Genomic DNA, 26,191 nt, shown 5'->3' on the forward strand with positions numbered 1-26,191 from the left:
ATATATATATATATATATATATATATATATATATATTTGTGTGTGTGTATGCTGCCTATCTCTGATGGGATATAGGAGAGTGACCTTTGGAATGTTTCTCAACATCCCACTATCTTTCACTTTATTTCTCTACTTCTCTCGCATCATCATCATTATCATTATCACCACTGCGCAACTAACACACACATAGTAGTAATAATACACACACAAACGAAAAAGAAAGTCGGAGAACTTGCATGATAGAAAAAGAAACATGCGACAAATCCTTTTCTTTTCTCTATTACTACACCAACTCTTATTATTATTACTATTACAAGAGCAACAACAACGAGGAGGAGTGGGTGTATTGTTCGCGGAGGCGGCGGCGGTGTTGGATGTTGGAATAGTCGCCTCGTGCCCCAGTTGTACACTACGTGAGGATAGACGGTGGTGTCCGGAAGATATGACTTGTCAATTGTCATATAACTGCAGTTGTGGTGTGGCCTGCATGTCGTTTGCGGATTGCTTTGTGCAGGGGAAAACGTGTGGGAGTTGTGTGAATAGCGGCGGGGTGTTCTGCACACATCCAGCAGCGGCAGAGAAGGTGTGTTTTCTTGCAGAGACTCCCACTGTGAAAAGGGCGGGGAAACCACGTACAAATAATAATAATAATAATAATAATAATAATAATAATAATAATAATAATAATAATAATAAGAGCAACGTGGGTAGTACGAGTGGTAATGGGATTAATGACTATAATAATAACAATAACAATAAAGAGGAAGGAGATGATGAAGAAGAAAGGCTGCAGTATTGTAGTGGAGGATGCAGAAGTTATGATGACTGTATCTCGCAGTTTAATCAATGCCCACAGGAAGTACCGGAAACTCTGCAGATTGTATGGCTTGGTTGTAGCATTTGTATGGCGGCATGCATTCTTCTTGTTATCGCCGTTCTCGTTTATCAGGGAATGAGAGAAGGGAGAAACATATCACCAATTTCATGAGTGAACAGTTATTGCAAAAGGAATAATTATAATTATATATATATATATTTATTTATATGGGGTCTGGAGAGTGGGGGAAAGTACACTTCTGACTAAATTAAAGGGAGAAAATGAAACATGTGTTTGAACTATCTTATACGTGATTAACGAAATGCGTGTGAAAATGAATGGGGGAATGGAAGTGGTGATTATATATTTAAATTTATATTTCTCTATCTTTTTCTTTTCTTTTCTTTTTGCCGTGCTTGCAGGGATTCACACTTCTATTTAATTTGGTTCATCATATAAGTGTATCGTAAAGAAAAAGAAAATAAAAGGATTTTGTGTAATAATATATCATGGCTTCCTTTTTATTTTATTTATTCCTATTGGCTTGTACTGTTGTTGTACTTCTTCTTCATGGTGTTTTTTTCTTTTTCTCTCTTTTCGTTTCTCTACTCTTATCATCATAAAGTGACGTTTTCTGGCTTCACAATTTCTTCTTGTTCCTTTTCAAGGCGAAGGGAAACTCACAGTAATTCACTACTGTACAGTAAAAGAAAAAAAAAAGAAGACATATTTTTTGAGTGAACAGACAGTTAAAGTAAACGATAGAGCTGAAGAGTGAGAAAGATTGTGAAGATATAGAACATACATCTTATATACCGTATAGAGTATATATATATATATATATATATATATATATGTGGATTGTTTATGTGAATGGACGTGCCTGTTGTTGTCTGGTGCGTGGAAGAGTATACACTGTGGGAAGAGGAGATTGCGATATTATATTAACAGGCGATGCCAGCATTAGTCGTAAGCATCTCACACTGCAAATAGAAGAAGAAACAACAGAAAGAAGAGAAAAGAAAAAGAAAGAAAACACACGGGATGATGATGATGTAGAGAGATTGTGTGTTATCATCACAGACACCTCCACACACGGTACAGAAGTGTGTGCCTCCTCTTCCACCAATAATAATAATAATAATAATAATAATAATAATAATAATAATAACAGCAGCAGGAGTAGTAGTACTAGAAGTATTAATAGTGATGGTGATGACGGTGTTAGTAACCACATGGATAATCCTGCGGATGCGGCTACACGTACACTACAAATATGCAATCATCGTAATAATAAAAGTTCTTCTTCTTCTTCTTCTAATGTTTTACGTTGTCAACTCACACGTGGAAATTCTTTTCGTACTCCCCGCAGGAATAGTGCATGGCAGTCTTTCACCATTCACATTGGCGCCTCCCACACACATAATACTAACGCAACAACAATAAGAAGATTGCCTTCACCGAATAACAACGATGTCCCATTACAATTACGATGGGTTCCACTGCGTATATTCGCATTAGGTGTTGTACAGCCGCAGAACACACAACTGCAGAGTTATGCACATAACTGCGGTGCTTGTATAGTGACAGACTTTACACATGCGAATTGTCTCGTCACATCTCAATTAACACCAACAGCTGTGGGGATTGCTATGTTGTGTCGCACCGCACATATCGTTACGCCAGCGTACATTGAGGCACTCATAAATATTAATACTACTACTACTACTACTACTACTAACAATATTAATGGTAATAATAATAATAATAATAATAATAATAATAATAATAATAATAATAATAATAATAATAATAATAATAATAATAATAATAATAATAATAATAGGGATATTGGAGTATTGCTAGACCCACAGGCATACGCCCCACCGTTGGATTCTTTCTGGGCCACACTATGGGAGGAAGACCCAAATCCTAATTCTAATACAGATCCAAATAGAGATATATTAAACGAAAAAGAAATACAACAACGCCTATTATTTCCACCGAATAGAAATAACCGTCGGACACTCTTCGCTGGTTATACATTTGTCGTCCTCCAACGTTCCTTGTATGCGGAGGTGTCTAACTTTCTCCCGTGCACGCAGGCACAAGTACTATTGGATCTTTCTTTACACGATACCGTAGGAGAAACAGAACGGAATACACAACATCAACTTCAACAACTTCTGCAGTCCTTTGCGGCCCGTCATGCCGGAGATGTGGTGTTATTTAACCGCCGTGAACGATTGCCACTTCGTAATTGTGTGCGTGTACTGCGGGAAACACTAAAATTGCGTTGTGTGGAGTATCTTCAGTTAATAAAGTGTATTGTGTGTATTGTGCCACTTGTGCGAGAACCGTTATTGGGGAATCCAACAAGATCTACCACAATAGTAGAAGTCGTAGAAGTAGAAGGGGAGGAAACTGAAGAGAAGAAGGAAGTATCATCTCCACAAGGAGTCGAAAAAGAAAAGGAAAAAGAAATAGAAAAAGAACAATCTCAACAACAAAAAGAAGTGGTAGAAGTAGTAGAAGAAGTACGAGAGGTCCAACGTGAAAAGTTGTGTACATCCAAAGCAGCGGGAACAACTGCTGGAGTAAAACGTGTACGTACAGGAAATAGTCCTTCGGGTCGACGCACCGATCCAAACCCGCTTTTCCGCGAAACACACAGTGATACAGAGACAGAACAACAACAACAACAACAACAACAACAACAAATAAAGTATAACGATTGTGAACAGAGTGATGAAAGATGGGATGGACGAATACCAAACAGTGAGAAAGAGAATATGGCCGGTTGGATTACACGAGAACACACAGATGTGAATAGTAGTACTGTTGATAATAATAATAATAATAATAATAATAATAATAATAATAATAATAATAATAATAATAATAATAATAATAATAATAATAATAATAATAACAATAATAATACTGGTACTATTACTATCGGGGATCTCATTTTATCGGGTCCACCCACACTACCGTCATATCCATGTTTCCAACCATACAATACGCTTTCTTCTTCTTATCCTGTTGATACTACTATTAATACTATTAATATTAATACAACTTTGGGTGGAAAGTGTTTTCAGAAACAACAGCTGACGGTCTGCTCTGAGACGGTAGAGATGGACAATGCAGCAGAGACGGCAGGGAATGGAAGTAGGAATTCTGTGCTTGCTACTACACGTGCCATAGACGCAGATGATATTATTCCAGACACTTCAGCAGTGGCGGAAACAACACGACTAAGTGCTTCTCGCTTTAACGTCTTTGACGCTACAGCTCAACATCATCATAATCAACAACAACGACAAAACAGAACGGCAAAGACGAGACGACGTACAGCCACACGTACAACAAAAACAACAACAACAACAGGAGTGAGAAGAGAAGAAGAAAATGTGGATGTAGTTCCACTTCATGTGGGAACTCGCAAAAAGACTGGAGGTGGCCCCGTCAATATATTTGACATGGAGGCTCTCTTTTGATAGATTGCGTTCGAACGTATTGCTTTCCTTATAAATGATCTCTTGATGTACATCAATAATACTGCGGTGTATGGTGGTTGGTGTACCATTCTCACACCGTAATTGTGTGGGATGGAATTGTTTAGATGGCTTCAAATGACAGAAACCACACATCCATACACGAATCTTTTTTTTTTTGTTTTCCTTCTTTTCCACTCATACACACATACATATATACATATTCATATACACTGACACAGAAAGAAAGAAAGAAAGAAAAAGGAACGTGGAGGAAAACATCAACAACAACAAATTCTGGAAATAAAACAAGACCACCACCACCACCACCAGTATTTTTGTTTCCTAATCTCTTTTCCCTTTCTCATCTGTAGATCAAATTCCTATATTCCTTTCTCTCTCTCTCTCTCTCTGTATATATACATATATAGTCCCACCACTCCTTCTACTTCCACTTCAATTAATGCCACAACCGACGTTCTCTACACAGGACCTGTCGGAGTCTGTGCCGATCAGTTACGCCCTGCTGCTGCTGCCGCCAAAGAAGGAACTCCGCAAAAAGGGATACACCATGGCAGGACTCCCAGCCTCTATTACGCGTCATTTACACGGCACCAGCAGCAATCAATTTCATAATATCCACGGCGGAATTATCGGCAGTGCACGCGATCACGCCCTCGCCCGGTGGACCACACACGCCCTGCCAAAAAGCGCCACCTACCGCGATGCTCTAGACGCCGTGGAGGAGGCCAATCGCACACAATGGGGATTTCTCAAAGGACGCATTCAATTTGCCACCGGCGGCTTTGACACTTATGCACGCCGGAATCCACAGGACGCGGCAACTCTTACGTGTGTGGGGACGTACGATCCAAATGCCGTTTTCCGCGGCGTGACGGAAGCCGCAGCGGCGGAGAGCCGCACACGACTGCTGCCGCGATTACGGCCGCTGGTGGATGAGCGTGGACACAACACGTTATCACAATCGCAATCATCATCATCTAAGAAGGCACTTCCACGTACATTTGCGCCGCAGGTGTTGTACGCCTCCTGTCCCCCACCGGTGATTTCACAGGCTGGATATGACTTTACACCGATGAGTCACATCTCGTTTTTGCTGCGGCCGGGTGAACCCTCAACGGGGGCGCGGGATGTGCGCAGTGATTTTCTGCCAATGCGCAGTAATGATTATCGCACGCGTGCGTACAATCGCGCTGGTGTGAATGGACGACACTGTCACTGTGCGGAGGTGTACCAGGTCGGTGACTACACCCTGGATCTCGCACGGGATGCCGATACGATTGATCACCGCAACTGCACCGTAAAGCACACCCTCACCCGCACCGGTACAGTAAAGCCGAACAGCACGATTGTTGGTCGTCGACACGCAAAGGCACCCGCGTTTCCATGTGCACATCACACAGGCACGGCTATTATGAAGAAAACAACAGGAGCGAATGACGTGGAGAATGTGGCAGAGGCAGGCGCCACTGCGAGTGAAGAGAGGAGTGAGAATAACGAGAAGCAAAATTATTATGAGAATGAGACTACTAGAGATACGGCGCCTGAGGAGCCGCCTGTTGAGAAACATTCTTCGCGATTTGACAAGTCAACGACAGCCATGGCTTAGAGAATGTTTTGTGTTTATGTACGTATATAATATGAACTATACATAAATACATGTATACAAATGTGTTCAGAAGCATATATACAGGTACATATATACTCTTTGTGTGTGTATTTATATTCTATGTTGAGTGATGTATAGAGATCAAAAAAGAAAGAGAAAAAAAAAGGGAAAGGGAAAGAAAGAAAAGGAAGGAAGGAAGAAAAGAAAGTTTCTAGAAGGAAAGTGGAGTGAGGATGAAAGGGGAATGTGAATTAGGAAGGAAAAGAGAATAAAGGCTGTGCATCATACCTTTGTCTTATTTTTTCTTTTTCTTTTTTAATTTGCTTCCTCTACTCCCTCTTTTTCTTTTTCTTTTATTGTCTTTAATTTCTTTGCTCAGTCTTTTTTTTGTCTTTCTTTGAGTCAATGGATATTTGTATGAATGGGCAAATACATAAAAGAAGAAGAGAAATGGATTATCTTATTCCTATTGTTTTTCTTTTCTTTATTTTTTCCCCCATCGTGTTGAACTTTCTTGATGAGAGTGTCTCGCACTCCCTTTCTCTTTCTGTGTCCGTGGTTCTTGCCTTTGTTATCTATCTGTATACATGTGTTTCTCATTATTTTTCTGCTCTAGATGATATTACTACACATGATTTGTTTCTCTTTTCTCTCTTTTCTTTTTTCTTTTTTTTTTGTTTTACCATACAAGAGTTACAAGAGTTCGAATTATTTTTCTTTGGGGTTACATCCCACCTCTTCTGTCGCACATCATTTCCTTTTTCTTTCTTCTGTGAGGCGCTTAATAGCGAAAACGAAAGAAGGAAAATAGAAATAGAGCAGCAACAAAATCAAGAAGAGTGAAAGAAAGAGAAAGAGTACAACCAACGTGTCACGCACACAGACTGATAAGACACAATAAGTGTGTGTGTGTGTAAAAGTTGTTTTTTGTTTTTTCTTTTTTTTTGCCCTAAAAAAGGAACAAGAAAAGGGAAGAGAAAAGGGGGTGTTTGAGTTTGTTTATTTGGGTTTGTGTGTGCGTGCTTTTCTGTCATTTTCTTTTTTTTTTTATCTGTGACGAGAATTCGATAACCGACGGGAGGCGAATCGGAAGAGTAAAGAAAAGAAGCAGAGGAGGAAACGAGGAAGAAGAAGAAGAAGAAGAAGAAGAAAAGAATCCCTCATTCAACAGCGAACGAAAGAGGAAGGGAGGAGGAAACTGAGAGTGAGAGTGAGAGAGTATAAAAGAAAAATACAAGAGCTAGAGAAGCGAAGAGAAGAGTAGACAGCAAAGATAGATAGATAGAGAGAGAGAGAGAGAGAGGAAAACTGCAAGGAATTAAAAAGGGGAGAAAACAAGAAAAACAGTAAAGAAGAAAAGAAAAAAGAAGAGCCGATAGAGAAGGGAAAGCAACAACAAGAAGAAAAGAAACACATATGGGTGTTCCAAAGTTCTTTCGATGGGTGGCCGAGCGCTGCCCCTCTGTTATCACTCCATTCCGTGATTGTCCACCGCCTGTTGACAATCTATATCTCGACATGAATGGAATTATTCACAATTGCACTCACCCAAACGATGTAGATGCAACACAGAAGTCCGCAACGGAAAAGGCCATGGTTGAGGCCATGTTTGTCTACCTCGAGAAACTCTTTAATGCCATTCAACCACGTAAACACTTTCTGCTAGCCATTGACGGTGTGGCACCGCGGGCGAAGATGAATCAGCAGCGACAGCGCCGGTACCGCAGTGCGTATGATATGATGGTGGCGCGTGAGGAGGCGTTTGCTCGCGGCGAGGAGCTGCCAGATGAGAAGGATGTGTTTGACAGCAACTGCATCACCCCAGGCACAAACTTCATGGTGCGTGTGAGTGAACAGCTGCAGTACTTTATCACCATGAAGATTGCCACAGACCCGGCGTGGCAGAACTGTAAGGTGATCTACTCCGGACACAATCACCCTGGTGAGGGGGAACACAAGATTGTGGATTTTATTCGTCGCCGCAAGATGCAGCCGGGGTATGACCCGAATGAGTCTCATTGCATGTATGGACTGGACGCCGATCTTGTCATGCTTGCACTTGCCACACATGAACCACATTTTCTTCTTTTGCGAGAGCTGGTGACATTTGGGGCGGGAAATGAGTCCCGGCGGGTGCGAGAGCAGCGGGAGGAGGATGAGGCTAATGGAATTGTGGCTGATAAGTCTTATCGCAAATCTGATGAATTTGTGCTATTTCATGTAAATGTACTACGTGACTACCTTGATCTGGATCTGCGTGATCGACTTGGTGCAAAGTTGCCAGCCAGCTATGACCTGGAGCGCGTCTTGGATGACTTTGTGCTGATGTGCTTCTTTGTTGGCAATGACTTCTTACCAAGTATTCCAACCCTTGGGATTCACGATGGAAGTCTTGTCTACATGCTTGACGTTTACTGCCAGCGTATATTACAACCCTCCATGTACTTGACTGAGAATGGGAAAATTGATTGGCGTGCGGTGGAGTTATGGTTGCAGGGACTTGCAGAGATTGAGTTTACCACTATTAAAGCCCGTGAGGCACAGGAGCAAGAGTATCAACGTAAAATGGCACGACGTGATCCCAGCCATGAGGCGACCGCGATTGCGTCCAATGCGGTGGAATCTCTGCAGGAATATAAGGATCGTTTCTATCGTGAGAAACACGGTTTTGCTAATGGATGGGATCCCCAGGGAAAAGAAATGAGTGATCTGAGATTACACTATGTGGAGGGAATTATGTGGGTATTTGGGTACTATTACAATGGACCACCATCATGGAAGTGGTTCTTTCCCCATCACTATGCTCCAATGGCGAGTGATTTGGTGAATCTCCCTGCTGTTGCCGCGAAGGTACACTTTGAACTGGGAAAACCATTTCTACCACATCAACAACTCCTGGCGGTGTTACCACCCTTGTCATACCGCTCTATCCCACGAGCGTATTGGCCACTGCTGCGTAGTAAGACGAGTCCACTCGCCAAGTATTTTCCAGAGCATCTGCAGATTGATCGTGAGGGGGCGCGAGCACCTTGGGAGGGGGTTGTGCTCATTCCATTTATCGACGAACGCACCCTACTGGCGGCGTATAATTCTGTTCAAGATAAAGTGACGCCTGAGGATCAGGCATGTAATACACTTGGATCACCTGTGATTTTCACCTTTGATGCCGAGATGCAGCAGTACGAACTGCCGAATGAATATTTTGGACCTTTAAAGAATGTACGAGTACGTCGACAGGCGTTTGAGTTTCCACCATTTGTTCATTTTGTGCCACGTCTCTGTCCAGGAGTGGCGATTGGGGATAAGATGTTAGAGGGATTTGCCACACTCCACAGCAAGTGGAATAGTATTCATGTACGACGTGAAACAGGTGTTGTGAGCGTTTTTGGAATGGCTACACGTAAGGAGAGTGTTATTCTCGCTTTAAATAATGATTCTATGGATCAGGCTAGTGCACGTGATGTGGCCCCGCTTGTTGGACAGGAAGTACTGGTTGGATTTCCTCACTACCGTCGTGCACGTATTGCTTGTATTAGTGATAGATATGTAAGTATCCGCGCTGTTCTGACAAAGGATGGTACCTTCTGTGGTAGTGAGGCGAAGGAGTTAAACCGTGATGACTCATCAAATTTTGTGCGGGAGTGTGACACCCACAAGCAGTATATGAAGGAGAAACTAGGTATTGCCGTGGACAACGTTTCTTTGCTGGTGTATGTAAACCTCTTTACTGGAATGCGTGTGGAACGTAAGGGGCGGATTGTGCGAAACTTTTCAAAGGATGAAATGTGCTATGCGATGCCCCTCATTTCTCGACTACAGGATGTAGACATGATACCGGATGCCCGATATGTAGAACGTAATCGTGCTGAGGGTGATACAAGCTTTGGGGCTAAAGTTATATTCATTGGCCCAGAGCCAAAGAATAAGAAAACGCCTATGCAGGCGTATGGTAGTGCTGGTTTCGTACTAGATTCCACCTCATATGGTGAGGATATTTATGCAGTGGCGATTCGCGTATATCAAGATCCCTTGACGATTCCTGCCTCTCTTTTGTCTTACGCCACTCCACGTAATTGGATGACATTACATGAAGTAGCGAGTGAACTGCGATTGGGATCATTACCTTTGCGTCTTCTCGTCGGATCGCTCCGCACAACACCGCAGTATGGATCTCGTGAAGTGGGTTTGGGTCTCGTCTTTACACGTAATCATCTCACACGATTGGGGTACGCTAAACTTGTACCACGACAAACCAACGCCTGGACACCATACAGTGATGATGTCTTTTCACGACTCGCCCAAAGCACAGAACCGGCTGGACATTATCTTGAAAATGCCAGCAAGAGTGATTTTCTCGGTCGCTCCAGTCGTGCGGTGCAGTACACCACCTGGTTCTCCCGTGAGGCGGTATCACTTATTAAACAATACGTGCACAACTTCCAGCCACTCATTAAACGACTTGAAACAGGAGCGGCCGCCCCACAGGCATTGGAACCACCACAATTTATGACAGGTATTTGGCAAGATAAGGAGGTGGATGATGTCCTTAGTGAGATGGAGGCTTTTATTGAGGCGTGTGGGGTGCGGGATGTACCACTTGTGAACGCCAGCGATGATGCCTTCACACGTGATCATTTACGTGAATTAGAGGCGGAACTTGATCGTCACACCCCGCGACGTGTGCGGGAACTCACCCTTCGCCCTGTTATTAAGCGACACTTGTACTTTCCCATCACCCGCAGTGTTGGCGGCCACATCTTGCAACTTCCACTACCGCAAGATCAGACAATTTCGTTGGGAGCACGTGTGGTGAACTGCCGGGCGGCGGGTTGTGTGCCATTTGGGGCTGTTGGTACCGTTGTGCGTTTGTTAGCCACAAGTCATGAGGCGGAAGTTGTCTTTGATGAGACTTTTACTGGTGGTAGTCGCTTTGATGGACGACTGCAACAACCACGTGGGGCATTAGTGAAGTTGGCATCCCTTCTCGTTCTGCACAAACCGGGAGATGACAATAACGGGGCTAGCATCCTTCCAACAAGTATTACGAATACTACTAATGCTAGTACTATTGGTGTAGCAGGAACAGGGGAAACGGAAACATCTGCGACTTCTCTTCTTAAAGCATTCCTGTTAAAGACCCAACAGCAACAGCAACAGCAACAACAGCAAGAACCACAACAAATCAATATTCATCAAGGTCCATCTCTCACGACGGATTCGGGTCCTGCCATTCCAAAACCCCGCAGTGCATTAGAAGAGACAGCACCCACGATGGTGGCCTCACCCTCTGCAGCCGTCACAATGAGTGCGGGGGCCGGTGGTATTCGCTTAGCCGATCTCGTTGGTAAATTAAAGACATCCTCGCCAGCGTCTCTCTCGGCGGAGCACATTCTGCGTGTACAGCCTAATTCTGCACCAACTACTGTTGCGTGGGGAAGTAATGCCCGTGCATCACCACCGGCAGCCGTCAAAACCCCCGCTGGTGGAGTAATGCCAGCTGTTAGTAATAATAATAATAATAATAATAATAACAATACTAGTGGTAGTGGTAATGAGAATAAGAATGATGCTCATAAGACTCATAAGAGGAATGAAGACGCAACAACTGCTGCTACTGCTACTACTAATAATACTAGCAATACTACAGTGCAGCGTAGTAATACGAATAGTGGTGTCAATGCCACCGTTACTGGGAACATCATCAACAGTAGCGGTACGGGAAGTCGTCCTCTCACACAACCGCACAATAACGTTGGGGGCTGCATTGGTGTGAATCCTAATAGTACTGGTACTATTAGTAGCGGTGGTAGTGGTAGTGCCAAGCGAGATATACCAATACATATTCCGAGGGAAATAGAAACTGGTGAATTCACCCTTCGTCGCGGTGAGGCGGTGCCGTTCTTCCGAAAACTGTTTAAACTACGTCTTGCGGAGGAACTTAATAAGATGGTTCCACGGGAGTAAAGTTGTATAGACAAGCGAAACGAAAAAGAAAAGAGGGATGAGGAAAGGGATTATATATGATGTCTTTGTGTGCGTATGTATGTATTTCCATCTGTTTGTGTGCTGGTGGGAGAGTTTGGATAATTTTCTTTTTTTTTGTTTTTTCTTTTTCTTTGGATGGAATGAGGCACAGGGAGAGAGAGAGAGAGAAATTGGGTTGTGTGTGTTTCTCTGTTTAAAAGATTTCTCTCTCTATCTCTCCCTGTCCTCCTTTCTCCCTTTCTTGATCTCTTTTTATCTATCTCTCTTTTTCTCTCTTTTCATGAGTATGGGAGGGAGAAAATAAAGTGATAAAAAAGTGCTGAGTCTTATTTATTAGTTGTCAGTTCCTTTTTTTCCTTTCCTTTTTTTGGGGGTTGAGGGAAAAAAGAAAAAAAACCGAAAATGAAATTAAAAAAAAAAAAAACATAAGAGTCAGACCCGTGCATCACACACAAATTCTAATTACACACACATATATATATATATATATATATATATATATATATATATGGTATATCATATGAGTGCAGATACCTGCACCTACATTTCTATTCCCCTCTTTTTATTTCTCTTTATCTTTTCATACATTACACTACAGCGGCAGGAGCAGCAGTAGTATCAATATTAATAATGTTGATCGATAGTGAGAAATGAGAAGCATCATCATCATCATTCACCTCTACTGACCCCTCTCCTAGCAGGAAAAAGAAAAAAGAAGTAAAACGATCGAAGTGAAAAGGAAATAAAAGAAAAATACCTGTCGGGGGATGATAAACTAAAAAAAAGGGGAGCTTGGGGCCGCAGAAATGAAAAAAAAAGAAAGGAAATTAAAAAAAAAAGAAATTAATATGAGAAAATTAAGAAAAGAAAACAAAGGAAAATGTAAACAGTTTTTTTTCTTCTTCTTGGGGGTTGTCTCTGTGGGTAAGGGTTATGTAACAATGGTATTATTATTATTATTATTATTATTATTATTATTATTATTATTATTATTATTATTATTATTATTATTATTATTTTGTTGACTTCTTCTTTAAATGCATCTGAATGAATGTCTCTTTGCATGGAAACAACGGCAAGAGATGAAATCTACACAGTGATATTCGCAAAGGCAATAACAACAACAATGATAAATAAAGGGAATTTGATAGAAAAATTGAGAGGAAGAGAAAAGAACTCTTGGAAATGAGTGAATGGTAAAGAGAGTCGGGGGTGTTTGTTTGTGTGTGTTTGTGGGATGGTGGGAAATATATGAAAGTAACACTATGAGATATATAAATAAGAAAAAAGAAGGGAAAGGGTTGGTTGGAAGGGGATATATATATATATATATATATATATATATACTTCTACCGATGTTCTTTTTTTTTCTTCTTATTTGGTATTCCTACTTCATGGACTTTATTCTTATCTCGTGACTCCTTTTTCATCTTTTTTTTCTTTTATTATTTATTTAATTTATTTTTCTTCCATTCTTTCTTTATCTCTGCTGTTGTTTGTGTGTTTGTTTACTGCTGTTGCCGCTATTATTGTTATTGTTTTTTTCACGAGAACAACAGCAACAAAAAAGAGACATTCTTGCAAAAATATAATTTACAATACAAGGAAATAATAATCCTCGTTCATATATATATATATATATATATATATATATATACAGGGGGAGATATCCTTGTGTATTAAGTTTACATGTACAGATAATACTACATTTTTAACAAGTGGGTGAACTGTATCTATAATAATTCTCTTCTCTTTTCTGTTTTCTATTATTGTATTATGATTTCCTTTTTGCCAAATTACTCAATTCCAATGAATGCTAACTAAATGAGGAGTGCAGTAAGTAAATAGTTATTAGAAAAGGAAAAACGAAAACGAAAAAAACAAAAAACAAAGGTAAAGCCCCCTGCGAAGGTGTGTTGTTGTCTATATACAAACACGTTTACATAGACAGATATAGTTATACCCACTAACTTCCCACACAATACATATACATAGACACTTATATATATATATATATAAAGTGTCTAGGTACATACCATAGAGGAAAACAATAAACAAATAAACAAACCTGTGTAGTATTCAATGAGAGACGCCTTATCTGCATTATCCCCCGAATCCTGTGCGATTGTCTCTTGTTATCAACAATGGTCACGCCTCGCCTATGAAAATCTGCGCCGCAATGTACATTTGGATGCCAGCAATCATCAAGTGGGAAATATTCTGCAGGAGACATACACACGAGAGGAAGTAAAGGCGATCATCTCAGCACATACCGCAGTGCTGCTGCACTCACTCGATACACGTATACAACAATTCACATCCGCCTCTTCTGCATTGTTGTACGCCATCTTGCGGGATGCGGATCGGCAACGTATAACAATTGAGATTGATGCGAATAACGTACTGCTAACCGCCTCTAGTAATAATAGTAATAGTAATACAGGAACAACAGCAGCCTACACTACTACAGCTATGAATACACATGTTAATAATAATAATAATAATAATAATAATAATAATAATAATAATAATAATAACAGTGCTGGTGGGCTATTAGGTGATGAGGGATCTCGATTATTAAATGGACCACGTGGTCGTCTCGCACCTCTCACAGTTGCAGATGCCGCCGGTGCTGCGCAGATGCAACTCGCGGAGGCAAACGCCGAAGTACGACGACTGCAGGAGAAATTACACCGCCTCAGTGATGAATACACACGTGTAATGGAGAACCGCACGGCAGAGGCGGAACAGTTTCGTAATATGCGTGATACACTCGCCACAACTACTACAGCAGGAAATAATACTAATACGAATACGAATAGTAGTGGTAGTAGTACAAAAGAGAAGGAATTACAGGATGCTGCGGGTTTGCAGCAAACGGTGCAGCAGCTGCGGGCGGAAGTGGCAGCGGTTCGACAAGAACTGAACATGCGGTTGAGTCAATCGACGCAGTATCAACAGTTGAAGAAGATATTGGCACGTAAGAATGAGCAGATAAAGACAATGCGGTCTAGACTTATACAGTATGATCCTGCTTTCTTAAGCCAAGATGAGGGTGATGTGGCAGAGGCGGAGGAAACAGATCTGTGAAGACTATGTATATATATATATATATATATATATATATATACGTTTCATTGAAGGAGTGGGAAACATAGAGCGAAAAGAGAAGTAGAAGGAATTGTTTGTTTGAGTCTGTCTGTCTGAATATATATATATGAGTGTGAGTAGGAATGAAAAATGCATGCGGGGGAAGAGGAAGCACAGAAAGGGGAAGCAAAAAAAGATAGAAGAAAAATTTATCATTTGCAAATACGTCACAAAAAAAAAAATGAAAGGAGAAGAAAAATAGAACAACTGAGGGTGCATATATATATATATATATATATATATATATATATATATATATATATATATTGGTATGAATTAATGGATCCATTTTTTGTGTTGCCTTTTTTTTTCTCTGTTTTTTTTCTCGTCTGCTATTTCTTTTCTTTCCTTCCTTTCTCTTTCTTTCCTTGTGTGTGTGCCTCTATTTTTGAAGTTAAACAATAGAAAGAATCAATACTTTTTCTTTGTGTTTCTAGAGCTATAGCAAGCAGCCTAAGAAAGAAGAAGTCTGGCTGCACACAAATAAACGCAATTGGACAGATATAACAAAAGATATATACAGCACTATATATATATATATATATAGTGCTATATATAAAAATAGAGTGGATTAGGAGCTATCCACTGCCCACCGCATAAGAATTGAGATAGAGTGAGAAAAGGGAAAATATAAATCACGCTATTTATTCTTTTTCTTATTATTATTTATATCTTTTTTTCATTCTTTCCGTTTCTACTCCTCTGATGGGTGGAAGTGGAACGGTTGGTAGCATTGGACTCACGGCGGTGCTCGCCGGTCTCGCGGTGGTACTCTCCGCCGTTACATTCATCGCGAATAAACGCCGATCCAACGAAACACACACATCGGGTCCACTCGGAACTCACAGTGGCACAACAAATAATAATAATAGTAATAGTAATAGTAATAATAAAAATAGTAATGCAGGAGCCAAAAGAAGTGGTGGAGGAATAGCAGGAACAGGCGTTGTGCCTAAATCATATTATGCCGTGCGGGCGGAACGTCATGTACGTCCCCACAGTGGAACAGCTGTGGAATGGCGTGATGATGTCTTGGGTGTGCGTATGCTCTTCTCGCCCATACTCTTCGCCGTGGAAACAGAAGAACGACAGGCCCCATTAGTACTTGTGGGATTGCGATATCTGCGTCAACCAGAACACCGTGTGGCGGTCACTATAGAGGAATGTACACTTCCACCAATTCCACCCGCCGCACCTCCCGCCGGTGTGACGGCTACAATGGCAATGACCATGTCTAATAATAATAATAATAATAATAATAATAATAATAATAATAATAATAATAATACTAATACTAATACTAATGCTAATAATAATAGTAGTAGTACAACGGCAGCTACTACTAATGCTACTGCTACACCAGCAATGACTGCGAATAGTAATAATAATACTGCTACTGCTACTGCTACCAGTACTAGTGCTATTCCTGGTGTTGCTGCTGTTGCGCCTGCTAATATTACTACGGCGGCTACTATTAATACTACGATGGGAACAACCACTACTACTGGTGCTAATACTACTAGTACTGCTGCTAGTGGTGGTGTTGGTGGTGTTGGTGGTAATATTATTAGTAATAGCAGTAGTGTTGTTATGCCTACTGGTACTGCCGATACTACTACTTCTATTACTGGTATTAGTACTAGTAATACTACTGCGGGTACTACGACTCCCGCCATGATGAATAATGTAGTTCCCATTACTACGAGTACGGTTACTACTGGTATTACTACTGCTGCTGCTACTACGATGAATACGAATATGGGTGCTGCAAACAGCAGTGGATCAAATCCCACAATGGCTACAGCAGCGGAGGAGTATCGTGAGAATAGTTTGGCACGTATTCGTGATTGTGCCAAGATACTCTCCTGCGGTACAACTCGTATTGGTAGTACCTCCCACCCCTGTGCAGAGTATTGTTACATGGATAGCAGTAATCGACTACGCTACGCCCTTTCTGTCTTTCTCACACACGGAAGATTAGCAATCACCGCACAGTATATTGCCGATACACGTGTGAAGGGGGTATTGCCAACGGCATTTAATGAACTTGTGCGTTCTATTCAGTTCTATACACCGCGGCCCACACCATCGTATTTACTCTGCACAGAGCCACGCCTTGGACTTGGTTTTCGTCTCCCACTTGACTTTGTGTTGGATGAACAACTGCGTGAGGCAATCACAGCAGCGGCGGATGACACAATACTGACACCTGTGCGTGGAGATGACGACAACTATGGCGGTACGAACTATTTCCATAGCAGCTCTTATACTAGTGATGGTGTTAATTTCAATAATAATGTTAATATGAATATGAATAGCAATAGTAATAGTGGTGGTGGTGAAAGTGTGCCGTTTGCGACTCTTATTGGCCGTGGACTGCGTCGCATGGTTGTTATTGCAAGTTATGAGTTATTCCCACGAGGACATCTCTCTTGGCGGCCGCTCTTTGAACACCATCTCCGCACGACCCTAGAGCGATTCTCTGTAGTCTCACCCCCACTCCCAACAGGAGAAGGAACAACAAGAACAACAACAACAACAACAATGAGAGAAGGAAGAGGGGAATTTCCAATTACTATTTTGTGGTCAGAAGAGACATCACCGCGGGAGGTGTATGATAAACGTAGTACGTTTATTGTGCGGCCACAACAACTCTTTGTGCCTCTTCGCGGTAATAGTGCCGTGGATGATGATGCGGGTGATGGAGTGGCGGGTGCTGGTGGTGTGGGAAGTGGAGGTGGTAATGTTTTAAGGCTCGATGGTGCCTTTTGTGTTCAGGAAGTCTCTCTTGATCCCGATAGTGTTTGGGCCATGTATCTTCGTGATATAGAACCACAACCATCATTTCAATCACACCAGGGATACAGAGACGAGATGGGGGATAATGGAATAGGCGGTGGTATCCATAATAACCAGCATAATAATAATAATAATAATAATAATAATAATAATAATAATAATCATCATCATCATCATCATCATAGGAGTGGCCTTTTCACTGGAAATAATAATTGTAATAATAACTATAACTACCATAGTAAGAGTCATTTTGATCATACTAATAACAACAATATGAGCAAGGGTGACAGTAATAATAATTATTATAATTATAATTATAATAATAGTAGTAGTATTGCTTCATATAGAGAGACGGGGAGAAGTGTCGTTACGGCGTATATGAGTTTCTTCTGTTTGCGTGTCCGTGATGCCTATGTCTCCTTTAGCTTTCTCTCCTCCACAACACGACACACATTGGAGGAGTTCATCACTTTCTGCCGCCGTACACTTGACACTGTATCGGTTGGTAATCACTATGGACAAGGCAATTCACTCATTTACTGTAATACACGCCATGAGGTGATGCCGTTTGAGATTCTACTAGATCCCGTATGTATGGAAGGTATTCCAGCAAGTTTAACAGGCACAACAGGAGTAGCAACGGCGGTTGTGGTGGAGGAGACAACAGTGGGTGATCCACTGGCCGTTATTCACATTGGCGGGATAGAACGCATTACGATACTACTACGTGTATTTCCCTGTTCAGGCGTATCACAATTACAATCGCAACTACAGCAATTACAATTACAACAACGGAAGTCTATTCCAGCGGCGGCATCACTGCTGGAGCGTGTCGTGCAGAACTACCTCTCACAATTGCCAGAGCGTGTGTCTGTACATTACTGGGAAACCACCACACTCGGCTCCCGCACGGTATTAGAGATTCACTATGAACAAGTAATGGACGACGACAGCAGCGATGCCGAGTCTCTCGCATTAGATGAAGAAGTTGGACACATTAATCCATTCGCCCGCTATTGTGCGCTCTGCTGCTGTTCCTCCGCCTGTTGTGGCTGCGGCGATAACCCCCCACTCCCACCACTATTTCCACAACCATCACAACAGCTATCATCGGTATTACCATTAACGATGCTTTCTTCCTCATTCACAGCAGTAGCGGCGGCAGCAGCGCCAACACCAACAAAAACAACAACAACAACGGCAGCAACAACGAACTCTACTTCACCTTCAAAGAATTCACTGCGACTGCGGCGACGATCTCCATCGTGTGATTCCCGTGAGGATATTGCCACTATACGTGTGGCCATTGTTGTTTGCTTTGGAGGATGTGCGTTTCTATTTCTCTCCTCGTCGACATTAGAGCGGCTTAGTGTTGTACGGCACACCATTCGCCAACTCGCTGCCAATCTATCTGTTATGGCAGACACTACCATGTAGTTCTTTCTTTTTTTTTCGTCTTTGTATGTGTGTGTGTTTTCTCCGTTTCCCCGATTGCTGTGTATATGTGTTATTGTAGTTGTTGTTTCTGTTCCTGCTCTTATTTGTTTTTTTTTTGTTCTACTTCTTGTATATATATATATATATATATATATATATGGAGAGAGAGAGAGAGAGAGGAAGAGGGAGAAAGAAAAAACGTTATATTAAGTATGTTTGTTTCCTTTTCATGTTTTACTTATTATTATTACTATTATTATTATTATTATTATTATTATTATTATTATTATTATTATTATTATTATTATTATTCTTTTTGTATTTGTTTTCACTGAAGTCCCCCACGCCTCATCCCTTCTTTGTGTCACTCTGTGGAAATACACCGAAGCGAAACGACCACAAGAGTAACAACCACAAGGGGATCTAAGAAAAAAAAAAAAGAGAAAAAAAAACACTGGGGAAAGAAGAAACGAAGAAAAAGGAACATACATAGAGATACTTATAACTAATATATATATATATATATATATATATATATTGCTGTGCGTACGTAAATATATACATACCACATCACCTCACCTCAACGATAGCAATAACAGAAAGAAAAAGAAAAAGAAGAATTCGTTATGGCTCTTCTCTCCAATACATGTGTTTTTGCATTAATGGTGTTACCCGTTGTGCTTCTCGCAAAGGGACATCATGTTAACATGCGGCGTCTCACCGCACTGGCAGCCATCATCACAGCTTGCCGCATCGCCGAGTCCACCATCATGGCCTCCTTCACAATATCATCATCATCATTGACTTTCTTTCAGGTGATGCAGTACGTTTTTTCAACGCTCGTACTTCCACTCATGGACACAGCACTTGTGCACTTTGTGCTAAACGACCAAAAAGCACGTAAAGTGTTACATGTGCAGGACGCCGGTGATGATGCTGCCGCCGTGTTTGTTACAGTCTGGACTGTTGTGGATTTATTGTTGTATCGCTGGTTCCGCTGGTATCGCGTTATTGGTAGTGCCGGCTTTGATGCGGCGAACCTCAACTCCGCGGCGGAGTCTTTTGTTGGGCTTCTCACCATGCTTCTCGCAGCAAGATGCATCAACGGCCGAGGTGGGAATGGTCACCATAACTACAATAATAACAATAATAATAGCAATAATAACAGCAGTAAGAACAATAATAGCAATGATAACACTCCGAATCGTGTGTGGGTGGTTGTGGCTTTATTGCGTATTGTGGCAACAACGGCTGGTCTCGTTGTTGGTACGCCGTTATTCGGTGGTTTTGTCTACACACTGTTGTTGTTGGTCCTGTTGTATTTTTTTCTCTCTCCAGTTAACAACAGCCGCAAGGAGGATTAATGCATATACGTATATGCATAAGGCACATAAGGGTGTATGGGTGTGGTTGTGTGGGGAAAATGAAAGACAAAAAAAAAGGAAAGAAGTACACCAATGCGAATCCAAATGAAAAAAAAAAGATAGAGAGAGATAGATAGGAAGGAAAAAGAAAGAAAAGGAGGAAGTAGGATAAGTATGTAAGAAAGTATTTATGTAAGGTGCGCCTTTGTATCCATATGCCTGTGCGTGTGTGTATCTGTATTTGACTTGTGATTCTGATTTGTGTAACGAGAGTGGATGGGAATGAAACCACGACTACTTGAGCGAACATCGACGCCTCAAAAAAAAAACAACAACAACAGCTAACAATATAAAGAAAAGAAACCATATATATATATATATATATAACTAATGCAATGGTATTCTTGTCTTCTTCGCCTGCTCTACCCGGGCATTCGTACTCCTGAACCCACACCTTACAGACTTTCTCTCTCTCTCTCTCTCTCTCTCTCTCTATATATATATATATATATATATATATATATATATATATATATATATATATATATATATATATATATATAATGTATGCAATTCCTTGACATGTATGTAGGAAAAGAGGTCTCATACCTTGTACGGTGTGTAGAGTTATCAAATTGAAAAGTGAGTGCGTAGAATCAAGGAACAAAGCAATACAGAAGGAAAGAAGGAAACAAAAAGAAACAGAAAAGAAAATGGATGCTCTTGTATCAAAGGCTGTGGAGCGCCTTGGCAGAAAAAAAGTGTGGCTCGTAGTACATGTTGTGCAGCAACTAGATGCATCCAACCGCACTGTTAGTGGTGTACGTGAGGCATTGCGCCGCATTCACCTCTACCTTGACGATGAAGAATTTGCAGCCCTCACACGTCTATTTGCCCGTGATGGGGATGTTACTAATGGCAATACTCACTTTGACACCCTTGCCTTTTCCCGTGCGTTTCTCACAACACTATCACCACGCCGACAGCACATTCTGCGTCTTGTGCTGCGTAAAGTTGATCCATCATCCAGTGGATTTGTGTCCTTCGCCACGTTGTGTGAGTTGTACGACACTATGCGACACCCACACGCCCTCACGCAGCGAAAACCGGACGCACTGCTGCGTGAATTCCTCAATGACTTTGCAGAGATCAACCCAAACATCAGCAGCAGCAGCAGCAACAACAACAACAACAACGGTAATGATGTTGGTAGTGGGAATGTTGGTATTACAACGGAGGAACTGGCGGCGTACTATGTGGGCATATCTCGTACAACAACACGTGATGAGGACTTTGAATTGCGATGCATTCGCAGTTTTTCACTTGATCGCCCAAAGCGCAACGTACTTGAAGACTTTGAATACGATGAAAGCAGTCGTGATGCATCACACAGAAGTTCGCGCCGCAGGAAATCTACGAATGTTGTAACTGGGGCAGCAGTGCATCCATTATATCGCACAACAGCTATGGAATACGGTAAAGAGTGCGAGAAGGCGACATATGATGGAAAGTACTCATTGAATCATTGCTTTACGAAATACGCTCCAATGCAACGAGGCGGTGGAGCCACATCTATGAATATGTAAGTAGTATATATATATATATATATATATATATATATATATTCGGTTATACGTACAAATGTATTTGTACTCAGTCCAGTGAGGAATGATGACGGTGAGTTATGTGTAATATTAGAAGTTTATTCAATACGCACAACAACCACTTTATTTCCTACATTTTATTTATATTTCTCTGCAGTTCTTTTTAATTCTGCTCTTTTTCTTCCCGTTAAGGTTGGTATTCTTTAATTCTACCTCTATTACAATGGTAAGGTTCCATCTCTCTGCTCTTTTTTTTCCTTTTTCGTTTTCTTTCTTCTTATTTCATATGATCCACATAATTCTCACGTTTGTAATGACTGTACATCTACAATAACAGGGCTCTTTCATAACATTGTCTATTTGTGTGTGTGTGTGTGTGTGTGGTTGGGTGGGGTATCTTGCAATGGTGGAGTATCTTAACGCCGCGCTGGTTCTCACGCGCGGACCGGCGCTGCTGCCACGGCGTCTCTCAGTTCGTGTGCGTACCGACGGTACTCCTCTCTCTATTGGCCGCGCACAAGAGAACGATCTGGTGCTCGATGCCAATCTCCTCTTTGCATCACAACACCATTGTCAGCTGCTTGTGCAGCCTGTCTCCACTTCACAAAAAGAATTAGCGGTACCAGTGCTAGAGGGGAAAGAAGGAAAGAAGCAGCATCAAAGACAACAACAACAACAGCAGGCGTTAGAGCTGTGTCTTGTTGATTTTGGTAGCAGCAACGGAACGTTTATTAATGGCATCCGTTTAGAGAATGATGCTATCACGCCGCTACATCATGGCGATGTTATTGTGCTTGGTGGAATGCGGGATGTTGCGGCTGGCGCATCTTTGCCACAAACATGCGGTCCGGAAATTGTTATGTGGCGTATCGCACTTGACGATAATGACAATCCGTTTGCATTCGAAGAAACACCAGCTGTGTTTCTCTCCCCTGATTATATTGAGGCAGAGGAGAAACGAATGACACTGAATTTACTGCTTCAGCAAGCCGCCATTCACTCACCGCAGCGTGCAGTTTCGTCAGTCGCAAATTGCGATTCACTGCTAAAGGACGCACCACCGCCAACAGTAGTGAAGAGCTGGTGTAGTAACCGCGATCGATATGAGCAGCAACAACTACAGCAACAACAGGAAGAACAACAGCAATCACCACAAACACCAGTCGCTCGAGAGGTTCTGCGGAATAGCGAAAACGATGATAATACCACGGGTGATGGGAAAGTTGAAATAGATATATCTACAAGGCGAAGTGGTACTGTGGCGGCAACAGTTGAGGTGCGGGGTAAAAGCACAGAATGGAGACCTCCAACCACCGTTCGCCTGCGTGCAGTTCACCTTGATAGAAGCAACTTCAAGGTATTGCAAACTTCTCCCATCAGGTGTAACCCAAAACGATTGCGTGGCCACGTCACAGGAGGAAAAACCGACAACAATAACTCGTTGCAACCACACAAACTTACTCTAACACAAGAACACTGGGAATGGACGATGAATGAAAGTATAGGCGCAGTAAAAAAAAAAGGTGCAGGACGCAAACAACAACAGCAATGTGCTGTTCACTGCACGATTCCTTGGTCAAATGTGGAGCGTATCATGTACTGCACCTCTCAACGAGCTATCACTGTCCTGCTACAGGAAGGAACTGCTTCGTCTCTTCACCGCAATAATGGTACAAAACACCAACATCAATTCGCCACATGGCTCGTGGATGAACCAAAAGCAAAAGAAAATACCAGTACCACTGCATATCTCCATGAGAAAGACACATTCCAACACCTCCTTGCTGAGCTTTCTCGCCTCTCGCACACGGACAAGAAACCAAAGCCAGAACCACTAGAGGAACACGAGTTTATTGCTCGCTACGCTCCCGTCATATAGAGAAAAAAACATCTACAATAAATTAGAAAACAAACAAAATCAACACGAAGAATATCTAGAGTAATAAATAAATCAGCCGTCACTCGGTACGTGGGAATTGCTACATTTTCTTCTTTACATTGCTTTTCTTTTCTGTTTTGCATTACTTCGCTTCTTTGCGCTGTGCGTTGTGCGTGTTCACACTCCCTTCTTTCTTTGGTGTGACACGACCTCCCGTTGCTGCCACCACCCGTGGTCTGGTCTCTCCTCACATGCTTCTCCTCCCCGCCTCCCTGCTGTGCGAAAAGAACAAGCCACTGCGTTTCAAATAACCGCAAACACAACAAACAACAAGTAACTATGGCACATACGAAGGAGACGGCAAGGTCGAAGAAAACGATCACGTCCAAGAAGAGCAAGAAGGCACCCAAGGCTGTCAACGCGGCATCTGGTGTGAAGCACGCGCAGCGCCGCTGGCGTCCGGGGACCGTGGCGCTGCGTGAGATCCGCCAGTTCCAGCGCTCCACTGACCTGCTGCTGCAGAAGGCGCCGTTCCAGCGTCTGGTGCGTGAGGTGTCGGGTGCACAGAAGGAGGGTCTGCGCTTCCAGAGCAGCGCGATCCTCGCGGCGCAGGAGGCCACAGAGTCGTACGTCGTGTCGCTGCTTGCCGACACCAACCGCGCGTGCATCCACAGCGGCCGCGTGACGATCCAGCCAAAGGACATCCACCTGGCCCTCTGCCTGCGCGGCGAGCGTGTGTAGGGGTGTGAGGGTGTGCAGTTTGCGGCGTGCGGGGCAGCAGCGATGGTGCTGAATGCCGTGTCCCCCTCCTGTCGGCGCTTGCGGCGCGCGTGGGCCGTGTCGAACAAGATTTTTCGACGAGCCCCCGCCGTGTGGCGTTCCTGTCGGTTTCTGGGCATGTTTCTCTGAGAGATGGAGAGAGCGAGAGAGAAAGAGATAGAGAGCCCCCTGCCGCCCCCGCCGCCAAATAGATAGATTTCCAAATCTAGTTTTGATTTCCATTTCGCTTTCTTTTTTTCTTTTTACTCTGTTTTTTTCTTCTTCTTTGCGCTGTGCGTTGTGCGTGTTCACACTCCCTTCTTTCTTTGGTGTGACACGACCTCCCGTTGCTGCCACCACCCGTGGTCTGGTCCCCCCTCACATGCTTCTCCTCCCCGCCTCCCTGCTGTGCGAAAAGAACAAGCCACTGCGTTTCAAATAACCGCAAACACAACAAACAACAAGTAACTATGGCACATACGAAGGAGACGGCAAGGTCGAAGAAAACGATCACGTCCAAGAAGAGCAAGAAGGCACCCAAGGCTGTCAACGCGGCATCTGGTGTGAAGCACGCGCAGCGCCGCTGGCGTCCGGGGACCGTGGCGCTGCGTGAGATCCGCCAGTTCCAGCGCTCCACTGACCTGCTGCTGCAGAAGGCGCCGTTCCAGCGTCTGGTGCGTGAGGTGTCGGGTGCACAGAAGGAGGGTCTGCGCTTCCAGAGCAGCGCGATCCTCGCGGCGCAGGAGGCCACAGAGTCGTACGTCGTGTCGCTGCTTGCCGACACCAACCGCGCGTGCATCCACAGCGGCCGCGTGACGATCCAGCCAAAGGACATCCACCTGGCCCTCTGCCTGCGCGGCGAGCGTGTGTAGGGGTGTGAGGGTGTGCAGTTTGCGGCGTGCGGGGCAGCAGCGATGGTGCTGAATGCCGTGTCCCCTCCTGTCGGCGCTTGCGGCGCGCGTGGGCCGTGTCGAACAAGATTTTTCGACGAGCCCCCGCCGTGTGGCGTTCCTGTCGGTTTCTGGGCATGTTTCTCTGAGAGATGGAGAGAGCGGGAGAGAGAAAGAGATAGAGAGCCCCCTGCCGCCCCCGCCGCCAAATAGATAGATTTCCAAATCTAGTTTTGATTTCCATTTCGCTTTTTTTTCTTTTACTCTGTTTTTTCTTCTTCTTTGCGCTGTGCGTTGTGCGTGTTCACACTCCCTTCTTTCTTTGGTGTGACACGACCTCCCGTTGCTGCCACCACCCGTGGTCTGGTCTCTCCTCA

General features: G+C 42.9%; 11 protein-coding genes across 11 annotated transcripts; 10 read left to right on the forward strand and 1 right to left on the reverse strand.

Moving 5' to 3' along the window:
• Window positions 1–253: 253 nt before the first annotated feature.
• On the forward strand, window positions 254–988 carry LSM04_003801 (uncharacterized protein; the record flags this gene model as incomplete). Its single annotated transcript, XM_067331203.1, has 1 exon — window positions 254–988. One exon carries the CDS (start codon window positions 254–256, stop codon window positions 986–988), a length of 735 nt encoding a protein of 244 aa, XP_067189051.1.
• A 683-nt stretch (window positions 989–1,671) lies between these two features.
• LSM04_008803 (Forkhead-associated (FHA) domain) lies at window positions 1,672–4,320 on the forward strand (the record flags this gene model as incomplete). The annotated part of the gene is made up of 1 exon (XM_067331204.1): window positions 1,672–4,320. The coding sequence occupies one exon, from the start codon at window positions 1,672–1,674 to the stop codon at window positions 4,318–4,320; it is 2,649 nt and encodes an 882-aa protein (XP_067189134.1).
• A 460-nt stretch (window positions 4,321–4,780) lies between these two features.
• Window positions 4,781–5,947, forward strand: LSM04_009486 (uncharacterized protein; the record flags this gene model as incomplete). The annotated part of the gene is made up of 1 exon (XM_067331205.1): window positions 4,781–5,947. The coding sequence occupies one exon, from the start codon at window positions 4,781–4,783 to the stop codon at window positions 5,945–5,947; it is 1,167 nt and encodes a 388-aa protein (XP_067189142.1).
• Window positions 5,948–7,363: 1,416 nt separating this feature from the next.
• LSM04_006282 (putative 5-3 exonuclease) lies at window positions 7,364–11,911 on the forward strand (the record flags this gene model as incomplete). Its single annotated transcript, XM_067331206.1, has 1 exon — window positions 7,364–11,911. The coding sequence occupies one exon, from the start codon at window positions 7,364–7,366 to the stop codon at window positions 11,909–11,911; it is 4,548 nt and encodes a 1,515-aa protein (XP_067189098.1).
• A 2,103-nt stretch (window positions 11,912–14,014) lies between these two features.
• LSM04_005893 (Leucine zipper transcription factor-like protein 1) lies at window positions 14,015–15,022 on the forward strand (the record flags this gene model as incomplete). Its single annotated transcript, XM_067331207.1, has 1 exon — window positions 14,015–15,022. The coding sequence occupies one exon, from the start codon at window positions 14,015–14,017 to the stop codon at window positions 15,020–15,022; it is 1,008 nt and encodes a 335-aa protein (XP_067189089.1).
• Window positions 15,023–15,787: 765 nt separating this feature from the next.
• On the forward strand, window positions 15,788–19,318 carry LSM04_003223 (uncharacterized protein; the record flags this gene model as incomplete). The annotated part of the gene is made up of 2 exons (XM_067331208.1): window positions 15,788–18,119; window positions 18,231–19,318. The coding sequence occupies 2 exons, from the start codon at window positions 15,788–15,790 to the stop codon at window positions 19,316–19,318; spliced, it is 3,420 nt and encodes a 1,139-aa protein (XP_067189038.1).
• Window positions 19,319–19,944: 626 nt separating this feature from the next.
• LSM04_004778 (uncharacterized protein) lies at window positions 19,945–20,682 on the forward strand (the record flags this gene model as incomplete). Its single annotated transcript, XM_067331209.1, has 1 exon — window positions 19,945–20,682. The coding sequence occupies one exon, from the start codon at window positions 19,945–19,947 to the stop codon at window positions 20,680–20,682; it is 738 nt and encodes a 245-aa protein (XP_067189064.1).
• A 713-nt stretch (window positions 20,683–21,395) lies between these two features.
• On the forward strand, window positions 21,396–22,268 carry LSM04_008210 (uncharacterized protein; the record flags this gene model as incomplete). Its single annotated transcript, XM_067331211.1, has 1 exon — window positions 21,396–22,268. One exon carries the CDS (start codon window positions 21,396–21,398, stop codon window positions 22,266–22,268), a length of 873 nt encoding a protein of 290 aa, XP_067189126.1.
• A 421-nt stretch (window positions 22,269–22,689) lies between these two features.
• Window positions 22,690–24,165, forward strand: LSM04_006674 (Forkhead-associated (FHA) domain; the record flags this gene model as incomplete). The annotated part of the gene is made up of 1 exon (XM_067331212.1): window positions 22,690–24,165. The coding sequence occupies one exon, from the start codon at window positions 22,690–22,692 to the stop codon at window positions 24,163–24,165; it is 1,476 nt and encodes a 491-aa protein (XP_067189104.1).
• A 339-nt stretch (window positions 24,166–24,504) lies between these two features.
• On the forward strand, window positions 24,505–24,906 carry LSM04_008256 (Histone H2A/H2B/H3; the record flags this gene model as incomplete). Its single annotated transcript, XM_067331213.1, has 1 exon — window positions 24,505–24,906. One exon carries the CDS (start codon window positions 24,505–24,507, stop codon window positions 24,904–24,906), a length of 402 nt encoding a protein of 133 aa, XP_067189128.1.
• A 452-nt stretch (window positions 24,907–25,358) lies between these two features.
• On the reverse strand, window positions 25,359–25,953 carry LSM04_000819 (uncharacterized protein; the record flags this gene model as incomplete). Its single annotated transcript, XM_067331214.1, has 2 exons — window positions 25,359–25,860; window positions 25,901–25,953. The coding sequence occupies 2 exons, from the start codon at window positions 25,951–25,953 to the stop codon at window positions 25,359–25,361; spliced, it is 555 nt and encodes a 184-aa protein (XP_067188999.1).
• Window positions 25,954–26,191: the final 238 nt, after the last annotated feature.

This window comes from Trypanosoma melophagium (assembly GCF_022059095.1).
Source record: "Trypanosoma melophagium isolate St. Kilda chromosome Unknown ctg33segment0, whole genome shotgun sequence".
Taxonomy (NCBI): Eukaryota; Euglenozoa; class Kinetoplastea; order Trypanosomatida; family Trypanosomatidae; genus Trypanosoma; species Trypanosoma melophagium.